This window comes from Varanus komodoensis, unplaced genomic scaffold (genome assembly GCF_004798865.1).
Source record: "Varanus komodoensis strain SLA01 unplaced genomic scaffold, ASM479886v1 scaffold20_1, whole genome shotgun sequence".
In the NCBI taxonomy this organism is placed as follows: Eukaryota; Metazoa; Chordata; class Lepidosauria; order Squamata; family Varanidae; genus Varanus; species Varanus komodoensis.
Window position 1 is genome coordinate 19,448,557 of NW_025335587.1, and position 18,253 is coordinate 19,466,809.

An 18,253-nucleotide genomic window follows, 5' to 3' on the forward strand; every position below is an offset into this window, starting at 1 on the left:
CGGTGGGATGCTGTGAAAGGGCCGAGCGAGGCCGGGGGTGGGCGGGCATTTGCGGTGGCTCGGGGGAGTGGGTCTTGCCCAGCTCGCTGCTGCTGCAGACTCGCTTGGCCACATGGCAAGGCTGAAGGGCAAAAAGGCGGGCCGCTCTGCTGATAGGCCCTTGCTGCAGGTTTCCCCCCTCTTGGAAAGACCAGGGTCTCTGGCAGGGACAGTTGCATGCTGCTATCTGTCAGGCCGTGTAGATTCCACTGTCGTTTGCTGATGTATGCTTTGTATTTTATTTTACGGATTGGATTTTTGTTCCCCCCATTAGCCAAAACGGCCCTTTCGTTTCTCTGGCCGAGCCATTCAGAAACACTGCTTTCTTCCTGTGAATTCTTGTGTCTTGCTGTTTCCTTGTTCCGCTTGACATGGTCTAATTTATTGTTAGGCCAAGGTAGCCCATTTCCAAGAAAGGACGTTCTAGTTGAGCTGGGCGTCACATTGCACAAGGACACTGTTCTTGCTGTCGCCGCTGAGGACCTTCCCAAGGTGCGTGTTTGCATTTATGTTTGCTTTGGGCGCATTAGTGCTAATGCACAGCACTAATGTACACTTGTGAACGAGCACAAACATCCCCCTACTAAATGAAACAGTGGTGTGTAAATCCATGGGATCTGCGTGGTATGGCCCAAGGTCAGATTTCCAGAAGTCCAAACTCCTTGGAATTTGTTGCAGCTTCCTCTGACACCCCTAGTTTCACCCCTAGCACTGGGAAAGCAAAACAGGCTGTCGTATGTAATCCACTACATTACATTTGCTCCTCACTCTGTTTCCCAGCATTTAACTGCCATTTGGCAATTCAGAACCACCACAATAACCCGGCCTTTTCTGGGCCATTGTCTGGGAAGTAAACGTGCTCGTGAAGGAGTTTCCACGGGGAAACGGATCACGTGGCCGACTGCCCCCGATGCTGCCTCTTGGGAGGCTGGGAGCCGTGTAGGTTGGAAAGCTGGCAGCGCGAGCTGGGCCAGCCGTTCTCTCTCTCAGAAATTCCGAGGACTCTTGTGGAAGGGCAGGTCCGGCTGCGTGTAACGAAGGGCAACACGCCAATTCTGAGAGAGGCAGTTCTTACAAGCATGGGGTCAAGTCAAGTTCTGATTTCCGTGTGCGACTTGCAGGGCCGCTTGCAGCAGCCAGACCAGTCCCCGCCATCCTCGCCAGATGTTTTGGAGGAGTTTCTCACTCCCGACACAGAGTTTTTTTCCTGCTCCCCAGGTCTTCCCACATGTTCGGAAGCAGAGGTGAGAGAAAGACAGGCCTGGTATGGGAAAACGGTGTGGCTTGCCGTTGCTTGGGTCCCCGGGGGTTTTCTTTTCTCTGAGTGTGCGAGATGTGTTGAGAGTGTGGGAAGCTGGGTAAGCCACATAGTTAAAGCTTAAATGCTCGGGGAAGAGGGACAGTAAGGCATCCTCTCCAGTTTGGGTCTCCGGGAAGGATTCCTTGGTGGGTCACAGGCTTGTGTGTTCAGCTGCACTCAGGAACTCAAGTTTTCACGTCTCTTCAGATACCAGCGGGTGACGAAGAAAGAAGAGAACAGGGAGACTTAGGAATATCTCAGGAGATCAGTGGGCAGACAGAACATCCCATAGAGACAGGTCAGCGTGCATGCCTTTAGTCCTTTTAATATGGGCCCATCCTGAGCAGCTGTAGCTTCCAAAACGCCTGCCTGGCACGGGTGCTTGGGGTGGGAGGGCCATGTGTATTTCCGGGATCATGGGAAATGCGAAACGTTGGCGGGCCCCTCCCCACTGCCCACGTCTTTCAGTTCCCAGGTCTGGCCTTTCACTCTTTTTGCCCGACTGCCTCACCTCGGAAAGAAGTCATTGCGGCAAAGTTGCTCACTTTCTGGTTAGTCTCGAAAGGGGGCCACAGCAATCTCAGCTGTTTACCATCTGACTTCCATTGGAAAGATCAGGAGCAGGACCTGGAATGTTTTGGTTTCTCTGTCGCAAGGAACTTGTTTTCCTGCAGAAATTCTGGACCTCTTTGTCAGAGAAGAGGCATCTTCAGCAAGGCTTCCTCCTGACCCTTTGCTGATTGCTCTGTGGCTGCCACTCCGAGAATGTCTCCTCCTTCCCCCAGGCTTTCCAAAATCAGCCATTTGGATAAACACTCCTTTGGGTGGAGTGTTAGCCTCTGGTTTGTGCCTGGGGCAATTTCCTCTCGGGGGGGGGGGCAACCCCCTTAGGGTGGGGCAAGCGAGGTGCTGTGTTAAACCCACCTGCAAGCGCACTTTTAAAAGTCCAATAGTCTCTGTTTGCCCCTCCCTGAGGGGCAAAAAACCCTAAACCCCGATCTCGTCGGCAGGATGGGGACCAGACCACACGATCAGGGGTGCAGGTTTTCCCTTCCTGCTGCAGTACTGACAAAAATCGTGGCACAGCTGGGCCCTTTATTTGCACTGGTGCTAATGGGAGCGTTTCTCTCCCAGTGTAAACAGAAACACTGGCAGGGTGAGTTTTGTTGGATGTGTGTGCGTGGGTGCATGTTTATGTACTGGTTAAATCCCTCCTCTTTGGCCAGCTCTGATTTTGTCCGCCACCCCATCCCAAAGCAGGGGCTTTTCAATCCTAAAAAAATCCCGAAGCACAATTTAAATGGAATACGACATCTAATGTGCCTCAAATTTGCCCAGTGTTTCTACCTGTTCCGGCATGTTTTATGGAGGACAGACTTTCTTAGCTGCGATACTTCCAAATCTGGGGGCAGGAGGAGTAGCTTTTCTAGCAGGTTGTGAAGCCTCTACAAGTCCTGCCTCCGCTTCTGGCTGGCAAGTCGAGGGAGACTTCACGGGAAGTCCAGTGCTTGCATCTTAGAAACTTAGCTCACTGCCATCAAACTATGATCCCCAGGATTATTTTGAGGAGGCTGTGATGGTTAAACTGATATAAACCCATATACTGGGGCCCTTTTGTGCATAGCTTACCATCTGCCAGTCTGTTTGCCTGTGAAGCCTCCGAAGAGAAGAACCCCGTTTAAGATTCCCTCCACATAGTTGCTTATCGTATCGAGTCTGCTAGAGGCACTTTGATTGTACACACGCTGAGAACAGAAGCGAGGGGGTAGGGAGGGCATCGTTCCTGCATTTTGGCAGGCGCAGCTTCTTACCCCTGTAGCGTACGGTTTGGAAATCTTATTATCGCTATCAGCATCCATGACAAGCGGTTGCTGATTCAGCAGCCCTGTGCATTTAGCCATGGAGCCAGCCGGTTGGAGACAGAATTAGACTTTCCCACATCATTTCCCTCTTCTGCCTCAGTCTGGGAGAAGAAGGTCCTACACCTCTGCTCAGACATGGGGGTTAGCATTCACTGAAGATCTGTAAATATTTCTGCAGCCGTTGGGAATTCCTGAATAGGTATAGTAAAAAAAAGAGGAGCTCTTTGAAAACACATTTATCTCCGCAAGTTGCTCAGAGCCACAGTTGCCAACACTAAAAGTCTTAAAAGAATTCCTAGGGCAGTGTGGTATAGTGGTTACCATGTCGGGTGGGGGACTCAGGAGATCTGGGTTCTAGTCCCCTTTCAGCCATGAAGGGCATGAATTTTGGCCAGTCACTGGTCTGTATCTTAAGCTACCTAACTGTGTTGTGAGGATAAATGGAGAGGAAGACAACCTTGTAAGCGGCTTTGGATTTCTTGCAAGAAGAAAGGCAGGGTATAAGCGTGCTGTTATTGAATGTCATTATTTTTTGCATATCTATATTACCCATAGCTGAAGCCCTCCGGGAGGTTTTCAAACGCTATAAAAACAATACCATAGATGGAAACAACTGACTAGAGTTAAAATTAATTTAAATTGGCCTAAAAACATTAGCACAGGAAAAGAGAATAACAAGGACAGTTAAAGACCTGGCCAAGGATAAAAGGCACCTGCCTGAATGACCAGAAAGGCCTCTGCAAAGAGGTCTGTCTTGATCTGGTGCCAAAAAGATGGCAAATTGGGTGCGGGGGGGGGGGTCACAGCAGAGAGGTTGTTCCAGAGATCGGGGGCCACCCGTGAGAAGTTTCTCTCCCTAGTTCCCACCTTCCAAGCTTCTTGAGGGGTTGGCACCTGGCAGAAGACCCCAGAAGCTGAGCATGATTTTGCGAGCCTTCCTCCCGCCTGCGACTCTGAAGTGCATTGAGCCGTAGGCCCCAGTTCTCGGTCACTATTGCTAGCCAGGAATGATGGGAACTGTAGCCCCGTGCATCTGGAGGACACAGGAAGAGGGGAGCTGGGTTATATTCTTCTTTCTTTGCCAAGGACCTCAATACACATTTTACTGTTTGTATTCAGGAGGAAACAGCCTCACCAGCGATGCAAAGGGGGGACACCTCTGCAAGGCTGTGCCAGGAGAGGACCTGTGTACACCTGTGGCCAGGTAGAAGCTCTTCTTGTCAGGCAGCCGCCACACATGCAGATCAGGCTGCAGAGTTTCTCCGTTATTGATCCCACCACGCTACAAGGACGCACTGCCCAGATGAGCGGCCTGATGCGGGCCTGTGCGTCTTCCGTAAATGAAGCTCCCTAGGAAAGCGAAAATGCCGCAGTCGTCTTTGGAAGCCTGACCAAACCCAGCTCTGTGCTGCTGTTGCCCCTTCTCTGATTTGCTTTAACAAAGGGAATGGCAATTAACTCGAGAGCGAGCGCATGTCGAGCTTCGTAATAGCACACCCCTCCCTGACATCTGTGGATTGCAGTTCCCCTCGCCAAGCCGTTCTTCCAGGGTGCTCCCCGCATCTTGGTTCTGCAGGCTGCTTAACACACCTGAGCAAGGCCGGCTCTTAGTTGCGTGTGCGGCGAGGGCTGGGCAGTGTTCAGGAGCTGCAGAACTCCGTATCAGAAACCTTTCCTTCCACGGTGAGCTCTGGAAGCATGGGGGCTGCTTTGCTTTGCTTTGCTTTGCTTTGCTTTGCTTTGCTTTGCTTTGCTTTGCTTTGCTTTTCAAGTCAGCTTATTTAATCTGCCTTTAATACTTTCACTGCACTCTCCTGACCCGACATCATATCCTTTTCCTTTAAACCACTCAACTTCGTATTATTTCATACATTACTATATTCTCTCAGTTCTCCTCTGAGATACCACAGCAACCTGATTTGCTTCACTTTCAGTCCATTTCTCGCTTTGTCAGCATCCCTTCTAATCCCAGTTGAACAAAGGAATTGTCATTTCCATTCGTACATTTTGGTTTATATCTGCTAGATTTGCCTGTCTTATCTCGGCCTGCCGCTCTCATCTTACTTTTTCCCCGTTCTTCTCATTCTTTCCCCGAGTCACTGTGATCTTTCTTGGGCCATGCCTGGGGCTCAAAAAATTGGGCAGACTTCAGAATCACATCATTCCCTTTCTTTTTCCCTGGAACCCCGAGTTCCACCCACTGGAACCAAGCAGAGAACAGGAAGAGGGGCAGATGGTGCTTAGTTGGGTTCTGAGAGCTGCTGCCAGAAGGCATGGCCCCCAGTCAGTCCAGTGCGCCGGAGGGAGGTAGATTATGGAGGGGTGGGCAGGGGCAAAGATCCGAAGGCACATGGGCCAGGCAGAGCTCTCGCTTCAGAAGAAAACTGCTCGGGCTGAGGACCAGGAGGGGATCCGCGACCCGGGCTTCAGAGGGCCTGGTGTATCAGGATTGGCCCGGAGGGGCCACTGGCTGCATCTTCGGGCAGGTTGGTGTGTTTGGCCATCAGCCTGGGAGGCCAGGCATTCGGTCACACCAGAGTGGCTGGAGGCAGTGGAGGAAGGTGTTGGATGCTGGAAGCTCCGGCGCAGGCCTGCTGCATGCCTTACATCGCCCTCGTATTCCCGGGCCACTCATTCGCACTGGTTATGGTGGCAAAACTCACCGTGACCTGAATCTGGGGGAAGAGGACACCAGGTTTGTGGATTCCGAGCCACAAGGCCTTGAAATCAGTCGTCCTTCTGCGGCCTGAAGTGCTAGCGAGCGAACGGAGCGCCGGTCTCACCTGGAATGCAGCGAGGCCCGTTCTGGGTCTCTTTGTTTTGTGGGATGGACAGGCAAAGACATCAGCGAAGGAGCAGCTTGGCGCTGGGGATTTGTTTTGCGTTTCCTTTTGCCTCCTTTGCAGTATAAATCGGAAAGCTTGTTTTCCAGCATCGAATCGGTTCGCAGCAGCAGCCCAGCATGTTTCTTCTTCCTCCGCAGCACCGGAACTGCGCCTGGTGTGAAATCCGGGGAGCCTCAGGGAGCGATCAAGGAGAGCGACATGTAAGGATCCCGTGCGCCTGCTTGATACCCACTGCTTGTTGCTCGTATCGAACAGGAGGGGCACTGAGGGGCTTCCTGTCGTCGTAGCCGTGCTTTGGCTGAGAGGATGGGACTCGTATCCAACCCAGCGGGAGGGCAGCATGGGGAAGGTGGGCTTCAGAACGAGGGAGATGCATCCTTTCAGTGTGATAAGCCGAGCGGATCAAAGGATGAAAACCGATTTAGTGAGGGTAAACAGATGAGTAAATTTCAGAAGAAACCGGAGGCGGTCTGGGTGGAACTCTCAGCTTAAACTAAGTTCCAGAGGGTGGCCGCTTCGCCTGTGATGGGCATGTCGACAGAAACTAATGTGGCATTTCCTGCCAGCTCCCCGATCTACTGCCCATATTTCAGGGCCTAACAGGATACTAGGTTCTTAGCATGCTGCTGCTAAGAGAACAGCAGAAACACTGCTTTGGAAAGGCTCCCTTTGAGAATTGTTTCTGGCATTCTCCAGAATGCACCTTCTTTCTTCAAAATGGACGGTGCTGTTCCCTTGCTCTCCGTCTCTTCCATATTCCTTCTCCCTCCTCCAGCCACCTGCAAAGTCAAGAGAGAGAGAGACAAGATAATATTTGGGGGGGATTATTTATTTAGTTGTTAAATTACTTTAAGCCCCCCCCCCCCCATTAGCATCACGCTCTCTCGGTTGAGGGGCTGGCAGGACACGATCCCGGTATTTTCATTGAACGCGCCCCGCTCGGCAACAGGAGGTACCGAGGCCCGTTTTGCAGCGCCGGCTTCGTTTGGTTTAGCTCTCTGATAGATATTCAGGACTTGTCCAGCATCTCCTGCGACGACTCCTGCAAGCCAAGAGCTCGTGGAAGCCCCAGAAGCACGCTCTCGCCAGCGGATGCCAGCACCCCCCGAAGCTCAGGTAATGGTGGGGGGACGGAGGGGGGAGCGGTGGGCCCCCAGCCGTGTGCCAAGGAACCGCTGGCCCGCGGCTGTAGGAAGGACGTCAATCCAGGCACCAGCGCTCTGGGTTTCCTCCCCTGCAGGGCAGAGCGCTCTGCCAGGGCTGGCCAGCGGCTTCTGTTGGGGAAGCAACCATTTGCCCCGGCTGTTGGGAGCTTGGAGGCACCGGGACCGTTTCAATGCCTTGTGCTGGGCGGGGGCCACAGAAGGACTCGTCTGCAGGTTCCGAGGGGGAGTTCGGAAACCTTAAGTTGGAATCGGAAGCAAAGGAAAATGCTCCACTTTTTCCTTAGGAAATAGCAGCTTCTGATTTCCATGGTTTAGGGAATAACTCCAAACAGGCAAGCAGAGGAGTGCTTGTTTGCAACCCTCTCAAAATCGACACAAGCCCTCAGTACGGATGGGTCAGGTTTTCCTGACTCTTTCCCTCCAGGTAGAAAGGGGGCATGCGTCCTTATTTCTGAACAGGATTCCTTCTTCTTCCCATGTCGCCACCATATATTTTCAGCAGAAGCGGCTTTTTCCTCCGCCCCTGTGAAATGCAAGATGGCCCCAGACACGACGTGCTTCTCTGCAGAGGAGGCCTCGCTTTTGGGGCTCAGCACCTTCTCTGCAACCTGGGCGCGAGGGAAGATCCCAGAAGTCACCTCTCTCCCCCAGGATCCGGCAGCAGGACGTTCGGAGCCTGTAAGTGGAGTCCGGCCCGGGGGCGGGCTGGGTCGGCAAGGCGGACATGGCCTCAGCAGTGGCGAGACTACGGCAGTTCTTTCTGGCAGGTGGTGCGCCAGCGAAGGGGCACAGCAGACCCATTTGGCTATGATATTTTGAGAAATTCGAGGATGTAATAGATCCTTCAAGGATTCCTTCCCTGCTGTCATTTCCTGTTTTATTATCACAACAGTCTTGTGAGGGAGGTTAGGCCAAGGGAAGGTGGCTGGGCCGAGGAAGTTTGAACCTGGGCGTCGCCAGCCCGCATTTCACAATCTAACCACTGCACCAGCCTTCCCCCCACCTTTTGCTCTCCAGATGAGTTGGACAGCAGTTCACGGGGATGATGGGAATGGCCTCTGAGGGCCACAGGTGGGGGGCGTCTGGGCTACTCTGCAGCCTACCATCTCACTCACGAACTTGCAGAAAGATGGTTTTTAGGAAGGCACTTGGCGTGCGTCTTTGCTTCGCTGTTTCAATTTGCCTGTGCGTTTTTGAAGGTTTGAAATACTTTGGCAATTTTCTGCTGCTGGTTTTTGTGCTTTAGATGATCGTTTCAGTTAGAGTGTTTCTTCTCAGTTTCTTTCTTTCTTCTCCGGTACCACACAGACACGAGTTCTGCACCTGCCCAAAGCATCTGTCAGAACTTTCTAGAGTGGAGAGGTTTATGCGAGAAGCCAGACCTGTCTCCTTGCTCCCGGGTCCGTGCCCGAAGGGCAGTGTTCTCAGCTTTCCTTTTGGTTTCTCTCACTTAATGAGTGGATTTTTTCTTGGAACCTTTGAAAGTAGATTATGAATGTTTGTTAGTCAAATAAATGCTCCTTGGCTATTTCCAGCATAGAGAGAACCACGGGGTGCCTCTTTGAGGTGAGTCCGCTCATAAAAGAGGTGGCATTCCTGATCGCAGCACAACAAATGCAGGTTTATTACGTACCGTGGAATTCAGAGCTGGACTTTGAAGAGCTCTGCAATCAAAAGCCCCCAGCTTGGATGGATGAATCTATCCGTTCCGCTTTCTCTCACCTTTGATCTTTTTTCCTTCAAAACTCAAAGCTTTTCCATCCTGTTTATGAAGAAATATTTAACTTTTGCCAAGTTCTTACTAACTCCTCCCCTAGCTAGCCCTTACCAGACAAAATTCTCATCCACCCTAACTTGAAGATTTGGGGATGTTTCTGGGAATTCTTCATGTCAAAGCTCTCCCATGCAGGCTCTGGACTTTTGCTAGTGCTCCAGGAAAGCGGGAGAGTGCTGGAAACAGGATGGTGTCATGGATAAGGGGTGCTTACTGCGTTGATGGCACTTCCGTCTCTCCCCACTTTCCGAACTTCATCGCCTTGTTTCTGGAGGTTTCTGGAGAATAAGCCACCTGTGCCTTTCCTGCCCAGTCAGTGAGTGCGTGGCAAGAAGGGGGAAAAGCTAAGAGGACGCGCTGAGGCGGCTGCTGCCTCCCAGGTCTTGGCTGTGTCGCGATCTCATCGAAGGGGCACACGAACCGTCGGGGAAAGAGCGAGGCGCATGCAGATGCGAAACCAGCGAGCTGCACATGTGCCAGTCCGGGAAACTAATTTTAGAAATCCTCCAAGCTGTCCCAAAAGGCAGGCTGGCAGATCAGCCCTGAGGAGGGGGAGCGCTCACTCCGAGCGGTGCGTCGCTTGGGCCCCCCAGCAAATGGGCCCCCGGAGCATGGCGCGCTCCGGAGCCGGCTCTGCCGTAAGAGTGGGAGCTGGCAGCGCGGCCCCCTCGCTCCATCCCTGCCGGGGCGCGTCCTGCATTTGGGACGGCACCGGGGTGCGCTTCTGTGCACAGAGAGACCCGCACGACCGGGAGGGAGTCACGTTGCCCGCTTTGCAACACGCCGTCGGCTCGAGGCGGCGCGATCCGTTCTGCAGCGTCGCGCAGCCCCTGCTCTGTTCACATGGCACATTGCCAAGGCAACCTAAACCAGTTCAGCTTGATCCTCCGCCACACGATCCCGCCTCTGCATTGCCTTTACTACCATTCAAGGGAATGCCGCGGAGCGCTCACCTGCTCTGCAGCCCTCCTGCAGCCTCTCGCCGGCAGGGCAGCTGCTGCTTGACGCAAATGATGGGCTGTTGAGCCAGACCTGCGGCAGCCCCCCCGCCCTCCCCCCCCCTTGGCACGTCTCCCCTCGCGCCTCTGGTTGGCAGGGCAGCCCGTGGGTGCTTGTTAAACCTGTTCAGGGGCTCGGTTCCCCCTTGGCTGGGGGTCACCAGGCAGGAACTCCATGTGAGGCGGCAGGGCCGCTAAAACGTGGCATAAAGAGGCCTCACTTCTCCATCGCCTGGTCCCTCCCAGACCAAGCAGCGAGTGCTTCAGGCCAGCTGCACACGTGGTCCCCGAGCAAAGCGGGCTGGGCTCGCCCCACGTCCGTCCGTCCGCCCGCCTTGCAAAAGGCCGTTCCTCCTCCAGGGGTGGGGGGGAAGGGGACTGGATGGATCCCACTGGCTTGGGGAGGTGCCGGATTTGCATGCAGAGAGAGCCCACTGCCTCCGGCCGAGGCTGGGCACCTGGTGAACAAGCGGCAGTCCCTGCAGGAGAGGCAAGCTGTGAGGAAGCAGACCTGGGGGCTCTCGAGCTCACGCTGCCTTCCCGTGCAGCGGCTCCCTCTGGCACGCGGACGAGAGCGAGGCGCCCCAGGGACATGCAAGAGAGAGTCCTCCGTGAGCCGGCGAACGTGCCCTGCTCTGCAGAAGTACAGCCCCACTCCGCCTCTCCATCTTCCCCTCCAGCAGGCAACTGTAGGGTCACGCCTGCCTCCGGGGCGGCTGCTTTGCCTGGCTCTCCCCTGGGCTCCCGTTCGGCACTCCCGTCTGCCGGGGCCGGGGCCGCAGCGCCCTGCCACTTCTCTCAGCCCTGCCGGGCTTTGCAGGAGGCACAGCACTGCCTGCCCTTGCTCCACCAGTCCCCAGCAAGCGGGTCAAAGAACCTGGGGACTCGATCTGCCCCACTGCATGGAGGAGTCAGTTTCTGGCTTGCATCAGAAAGATCCGATTCTTTGGGAATCTGGATTTCTGGCTCAGCCAACACTCGGACGGAGCACAAGGAAATGGGGCCCCGTCACACGCCTTCCAGCTTTCACACTGAGTATCTCGTGCCTTGCAGGGCGACTTCTTGGATCTTGGTGCTTGGCTGCCCCGTGGGAGGGGTCAGCAAGGAACAGGGGAGCCATCTCCTCCTCCTCCTCCTCCTCCTCCTCAGCAGAGCGAACTCCAGGAAGGTACAGGCCGCTTGGGGGAATCAAGGGCATGATGGAACAAGCCAGCCTTCCTCAGTCTTGTGTCACTAGGTGCCACTGGACTGCCATTCCCACCATCCTGATCACCAGGCTTGGGGGCTGGGGTGATGGGGGTTGTAGTCTAGCCGCATCTGGGAAAAGGCTGGCAGGAATCCAGTGGCACCAGTACATCTTTGAGATATATTGTAATAAGAAAGCTGTATCGATAATTGAATAAGAATGAGAGAGGAATACTTATGAGCCCCTTCTTCCCCACGCCCTCCTCTTCCGCTCCACACACAGGATCTTCCTCTCCTCCTCTCACATTGGCACCCCCCAGCTGCCCCCCAAATCCGTGTTCTCAATTTTCAAATGTGATTAAGTTCAAATAAGCAAAATTAAGGCAAACGTGTCATAGATATCAAAGCCACATCAGGGATTTAGAAGGCATCACAGAACCATTCCTGGAAAGCGTCTCAAAGGAGCACTGCCCGATTTCCCCGGCAGCTTTGTATGTTAATCAGGTGTGGATGTATAAGAATCTGGATGGGGCGACCATTTTGAATCCCGGTCAAAATGCTCCCGCCGTGCATAGGAGCACAGCAAGCTGCACAGGGCTGGATCAGAGCCATCCGCTCAGTATCGCCAGTCCATCTTTCCAGGGGTTCAGAGAGATGCCTAGCCCTCCCTGGACTTTGAGCCTGGGTTTTTCCTGCACAAAAAGCAGGGGCTGTGTCCCTGATCTGTCCCCCCCCCCCCATTAAGAATAGTTAAACAGATTGTCGACAGCAGTGCTCTGGAATGTCTTTGGCCACTTCTCGCCCTGGCAGTCACAATCCTTCTGTTTATGCCAGCCGTTCCAGGGCAAGCGGATTCGGAAGAGCAAGAGCTGGAGGAAGTCGCCCTGAACAAGTGCCTGGCCGATTGCAGCTTCTGGGGCAACGAGACCGTTTGTCTCCTAGAGGAGACGGAAAGGTACAAGGCGGCTGCTGGAATGGGGGAAGGAAGGAGATGAGGTTGGCTTGCAAGGTGGGTCCCCACGCCGACCCCCAGCTCCCTCGTCGTTCGCAGAACCTGAATACTTTAGCTGCAACCCTTGCCTCCACCTGCTGAACACACCTGGCACTTCGCTGCACTCCAGAACTATTTAATCAGCTCTAGAGTCTCGTGTTTTCAAATTCCTGTGTGTGACATTCACAGCTGAGGTTGGAGCATCCTTTAAAAAGAGCAGCATCTGAAGTATTTTCGCAAGACTTGAGTTGGTTAAAATGTATCTTACTTTGCTTTATGCCATGGGCCCCCCAAGTGGCATGCATGCTTCTGGAGGGCAGATGCAGTACCAAAACTGGGATTGCAAAATCAAATTTCAGTAAACTGGAGCACTGTCAACAAGGAACTAGAACCGAGGAGACTCAAGCCCATGTTTAATGTCCTGAGTGAGCCGAAGAATGCAACAAGAAAATCCCATTTGGTGCTTTCGTCACACTCCCTTGGGCCTAATAAGTTAAGGGGAAGAGTTCCCCCTCCAGTCTAGGGTCTCACAACTTGCCAGAGCCCCTTCCTAATCCTTGGTCCTTCTTAGGGCTCACTCAACACTTGACAACGTTTTGGAAGGAGTTCTCTGGCCTCTTGCCGACGGCTGCAACCTTCACAAAGAGCCACTGGACCCTGTCAAGAGGTGAGTGCAGTCACCGGAATCCCTTTCCTAACCCCAGGAAAAGCTTTTGTCTGGGCAGATCAATAGCGTGCAGAATAAGCCAGTATTGGGAGGTACTGAACAGACTTGGGTGTCAAAGCTTCGTTGTGGGAAAGGGTGAAACTCCCAGGTAACCAAGAGTAACTGTGTGCCAGCCTGTTTTCATCCTGCTTGGCTGAGTGGAGGAATAGCACTGGCGGACTGGGAATAATCCACAAGTTCCTTTCCTCCACTTGGAATCAGTATAGCGTAAAGCCTGGCCTACCTCACAGGGTGGTTGTTTTGGGGATAAGATTGAGAGCAGCAGCAGGAGAATGACGGAAGCTGCGTTGAGTTCTTTGAAAAAAAGAAACAGATATAAGCCTAATAAATAAGCAAACATACATGTAACGACCACCATGGTGCATTATGTCTGCACAGTTGCTAATCATGGTTAATTTTATCCAGGCTTGTTCAACCAGGCCTGGTTTAACAACGGGGGCAGAAACGCACACCTCTTCAGCACCCACACACTTGCGTTTGCTGATGTAATCTTAGCATAGGGGTTAAGCTGTAGATCGCAAGGTGTGTTTAACCTTTCCCACCCACAGATGATCCGTAGCAAATCCCACCCTGTGGAAACTTCTGCGGTCAGCAGTTCCTTACTCTCCTTTGACGTCCATAGGAGACTTTGGGAAGATTATGTTCTGCCCTCCAGCCCACCTTCTACACAGAAGTGCCACACCTACTCCTTAGTTTTGCAAAACAAATGCAAGCTTGGCTTGTTACCCGCCTCCTGGTCCCAAATCATGACTTCTGTAACTGGTTTAAAAACTAACCAAGATTAGTACTATATCTAGTTAAACTTGCTTTGCTGCCGCTGCCGCCACCACACCTTCCTTAGCCGAAATGAAGGGCTGAATTCAGGCAGGGCGTGTTGCTCGGAAATCCAAGCCTTGGTGTTTCTGTCCCGTTCCGCCCAAGGAAATCTGACATCTTGTGTGTGGACAGCCTCTCCATGTCCGCACTTCCTCCCGATCATTACTTCCACTCCCAGAATTTTTAGGTCTTTTTCATATGTGACACAGTGAGCCATCCCAACTTTGGCGGAGGAGGCAGAGCGCTAGGGTCACCAGTGTCCTGCCAGTACGAAGTGCCACGGGACTGCCTCCTCCAGAGTTTGCACGTGTGGCTGATCTTTCAGAAAGTGCCATCCTTTCTCTGTGGAGCCCGAGAAAGGAGTCTTTTTGCATTCTTCCCTTTTAGTAAATGATGCTCGTGGGTCCCCATCTGAGTGCAGGAGCTCGTTCTTGCTCCGCAAAGTGAAATTCTTCAGGGGGACCTCTAAAAGTTACCTTTGACACAGGCCTCTGTCCTTGAAGGGATCCAGGCTGTACACATCACACAGCTATCAAGAGGAGGGGAGGAGCAGAAGAAATCTTCAGTGAATTTGAACCTTCTGTTGAGCTTGTCTTAGGCTTTTATTTTCTGTTCTTTCTCATTTTTCTGGTTTTTTCCTCTCCTTTTTTCTTGCTTTGACTCAGCACATTTCCACTCAGCCGTTTCCTTCCTTTTTCATCTCGACTTGCCTCGATTTACTATTCAATAAATGTAGCACTGCTTACCTATCGCTTTATGGATTTATTGCGGGAGCCCTAGTGCCATCGCTTTTGACACCCCGCTTGGCAGGCAGTCCCGCTTCTTGACTTTGTGTTTTAGATTCTTCTCGGTATTTTTAAGCCACACTTTTTGAAAACCAAGTGTGGGAGAAGAGAGCTGGCACGCGGCAAGTGGCCCTGTCGCCTGCTGGGCCCGTTTTTTGTCCCAGGATGCCGCTCTTCGAAGGTCAAAAGGGCGCCACAGTCCCGCGCTTTGTGTGGAAGCATTTCCAGCTATCCCGAGGAGAAGAAAACGGATGAGGGGTGGGAAGAAAGAGGCAGGAGCATTCCGGAGGCGGCGAAGCACTGGGACACCAGCCTGTTTTGCACCCATCTTAAAATGCCTCGTTTCCCTTGTGCCTTTCCACGTGGATTCCCCCTTCCACGTGTGCCCGGAACCCAGGGCTGCACGGCCATCGTTGGTCCTGGCCCCGTGTCCGAAGGGGGGCAGCCCTCCATGCTGTTGCCTTCCAGTGACCAACGCACACGCACGCTTCGGCCAGCAGGAGCCTGCCCTCGCTCCCTCCGGGCTGCTCCTAGCGGCCGCGTTTGACACAGACCTCTCTGTCCTTGAAGGGAACCGACTCGCCTGCGCTACGGGAATATCGAGATGAAGGGGGACGGAGGAGAGAGCTTCAGCGAATCGGAATGCTCCGCCGAGAACGCCGAAGGTCTGGACTCATAAAAGACTCGCCGAACTGTTCTTGTTAACTGTGTTTTGTTCTTCCGAGTGTTGGGTTCAAAAGTGACTTTCTAGGAAAATCCAGGCGCACGTTCCTGCGGTCCGGCTCGCACCACGTTGTTTCCCTTGTCCACGGAGCCCGAGGCCTGGACCCCAAGAGCTGCGCGAAGCCCCCCACGCGCAGCCCAGGCCTGCATACAAGCCATGCAGACGGGACAGCTCTTGGCTGGGGTTGCGATGCGTTCCTTGTATTTTGTTGCTTGCTTGAGACGGTAAAAGTTAAGGTTTTATCGGTGCCGCTGCTTGTGCTGTTTTTATGTGGTTGTCTGAGCCTTGGGCTCTTTGAGGGCACGGACGGGACAGCAGTACGGGCGGCGGCTTCCCTTCCGCTTGGCCCTGCTCCCCTGGCGGAGGAGGGCTTCCCAACACGGGTGCCTCGTGCCACAGACTCTGACCTCAGGATGCTTTCCGGAGCCTTCCTGGATGGCTCGGCACTACGGGGTCATCCGGCATCTCCCCGCGCACCTCCCCGCCGCCTCACCCGCATCGCCACAGCATCCCGAGCCCGTGAGGGCAGGCCACGTGCCTCCGTTCCCTGTCCAGGCACACACTTGTCTCTGTGGGGTGCGGGGAGCGTCCCGTGTCTCCTGCGCACACCGTCTTGGTTCATCCATAATCCGAAGGGTTCCGCCTCTCTCTCCCGACAGAGACCCTCCTGAGGACATCGAATCCCATTTTAAAGCCTCATAAGGAAAAGTTTGAGCATCCGTCTCCCCTCCCGCTTCCGTGAATGTTGCTCGAAATCACGACACAGAGGTCTCCCTGCTCTTGGAGGTCCACAGAGATTGCTATTGCCATCAGTCCCCTGAAGCCTGAGTGGGGATGATGGGTGTTGTGGCCCAGCAGCACCAGGGCACTAATGGCCCTACAGGACCGGTCTGGAGACATCCCAGTGCAAACGCACCTGACCGCAGCGGGACTCCGGGCCTTCCTAAAACGCCCAGGCTTTCCACTGCCACCGCCATCTTGACTGTACCGGAGCAAAGGGTACAGCCCCACCCAGAGAGGGCGGCACACACGCCCGGCTCCTAGGCCCCCTCGTGGGCACTGGGAGGCCTTCCCACAAAATGCCCGCTCGGTCTCCGCGAGGCACGCGACGAGAGGCAGGGACGGTGCGTGGGAGAGGCGCTTGCCGCGGGCCGTCGCAGCTGCTCCGGCACGGGGGCTGCCACGTTGTGCCGAGGGCTTCATGGGGAAGGCTCTCGCGGAGGAGGGCAGGAAGAGGCCCGCGCATTTCCCAGGCTCAGTGGCAGCAGGCGCAAAGGGGCAGGGTCCTCTGAGGGCGCAGGTGCCCCACTGGCAGCTGAGGGACGGCCGGATGGTGAGGCGGGAGGAGAGCCGGCGAGAAGCACGTCGAGGAGCAGGCAGCGGAGCGTCCTCGGGGCACGTGCGGCTGCTGGGAGGCAAGAGGTGCTTGTCCACCTGCCCTCGTCTCGCCCAGAAGCTGCAAGCGCTCCCCAGAGCTGGGAAACTGATAGATGTCGGCATACGGCCATAAAATTAAGAACCGCTTTTATGCCTCCCTGCTACCTGGCCTCAGGCTAATTGCGCTGGATCCGGGCAAGGCACCTCCGTAACCGAAGAAACCCGCATCGAGCAAACCTTTCATACAGTACCGTCTCTTCATCTCCCTTATTGGATGGGATTTGCACCTGCCTGCAGAAAGATTGCCTTGGGGGATTAACTCGGCAATGAAGCGAAAACAACAGTATGAGAAGGCTGTTTTTTCGCCCGCTCCGATGTGTCTGGCGCATCCATTTGATATAGTAGGCGCTTAGAGAGGAGGCGGCGAGTACATAATTTATTTTGCCAAGTGGCATTGCTTTTCAAAAGGCAGCCTTCCTTTCGAGCTAGTTTCCCACCCACAGCCTTTCTGATCCAGTACAGATTGACACAGCTGCAAAATGACATTTTCCACTGCCCTCTCGCGTAACCCCGGAGAGGTGGAGGTGGCAGGAAATCGTGACCCTGCTCCTCCTAGGGGTCGTTCCACTTGACTAGAGCGGAAAATGACAAAGTGCTTCTCTCGCCAGGCCAAGAGTGCTCTGAAGGGGCACCCGTTCTGGCATGTGCATTTTCGGAGACCCTCTTTTCAGCCGAAATTCCTTTGGGGTTCTGATTTGGCGCCCCTTTGGACATCGCGTCTTGCGCTGGGGACTTGGCAATGAGAAAGGGCACCAGGAGCACATAGGACTTGTGATTCCAGTCGCTGATGTGAGGAGAAATGTCGGAGTTGCTCTCTTTTCGGCAGGAAACCTACAGATGCCCAGGCAGAAGACAGAGCTGTGTTCTGTCTGTTTTCACACTGAACATACCCTCCAGTCTAGCATCCTGTTGCCATAGTGGCCAACCAGTTCCCTAATGGGAATCCCAGGAACAGGAGAGGACTGCAGCATCCCAGAATCAAGCGGGCAGTGACTCATTTACCCATTTACCAGATAATTTTCCAGCCGCTTTGCAGAGGAAGCTGCATCCAGGTGATGAGTCATCTTACGGACCTTTGTAGGTGCGCCCCAAGGAGCCGTGGGAGCTGAATCGGAGTTGGGGGAGGGGAGGGGAGGGGAAAACGTTGTGAATGTTCCAAGGGATCTGGCAGAGGCGGAGGGAGCAAAACCCAGGAGACGATCCAATCAACTCAAGAGATCCGAGCTGGCATTTGGGGGCGACCTTCTTCCATGGTGTCCTTACTGAAGCTTACAAGATACGATCTTATGCAGAGCCTGCCTGGAACTTGTGTCCCCTTGGGCCGCAAAGGACTCTATTTGCAGCCTGAACCAATGATGGCTTGCATGATAAAAGTGGTTGCTTAGAAATACAACTTGAAATCTTCATTGCATAGGAAGCCAGACAGTTAACGGCCTCATACCCTTAAGATGCCCTCAAGGACTCAAGTTCAAATCTTGTAAATATAATCAACAGCTTCTTACAAGTCATTCATAAGAGGCAGGACAAATGTAGACCCATTTCACAGACAAGTCAAGAGAGGCCAGGTCTTTTGAAAGCACACACAGGAAGTTTGGGAAGGCGA

At 53.8% G+C, this 18,253-nt stretch overlaps 1 protein-coding gene across 1 annotated transcript; it reads left to right on the top strand.

The window, feature by feature from the left end:
• The first annotated feature begins 16 nt into the window (after positions 1–16).
• LOC123023593 (inactive serine/threonine-protein kinase TEX14-like) lies at positions 17–15,186 on the top strand. The gene is made up of 11 exons (XM_044430446.1): positions 17–531; positions 1,161–1,283; positions 1,547–1,637; positions 4,321–4,405; positions 6,185–6,247; positions 7,042–7,163; positions 7,713–7,891; positions 11,039–11,153; positions 12,005–12,125; positions 12,733–12,828; positions 15,060–15,186. The coding sequence occupies exons 1-11, from the start codon at positions 217–219 to the stop codon at positions 15,166–15,168; spliced, it is 1,419 nt and encodes a 472-aa protein (XP_044286381.1). The 5' UTR covers positions 17–216; the 3' UTR covers positions 15,169–15,186.
• The last annotated feature ends 3,067 nt before the right edge of the window (positions 15,187–18,253 follow it).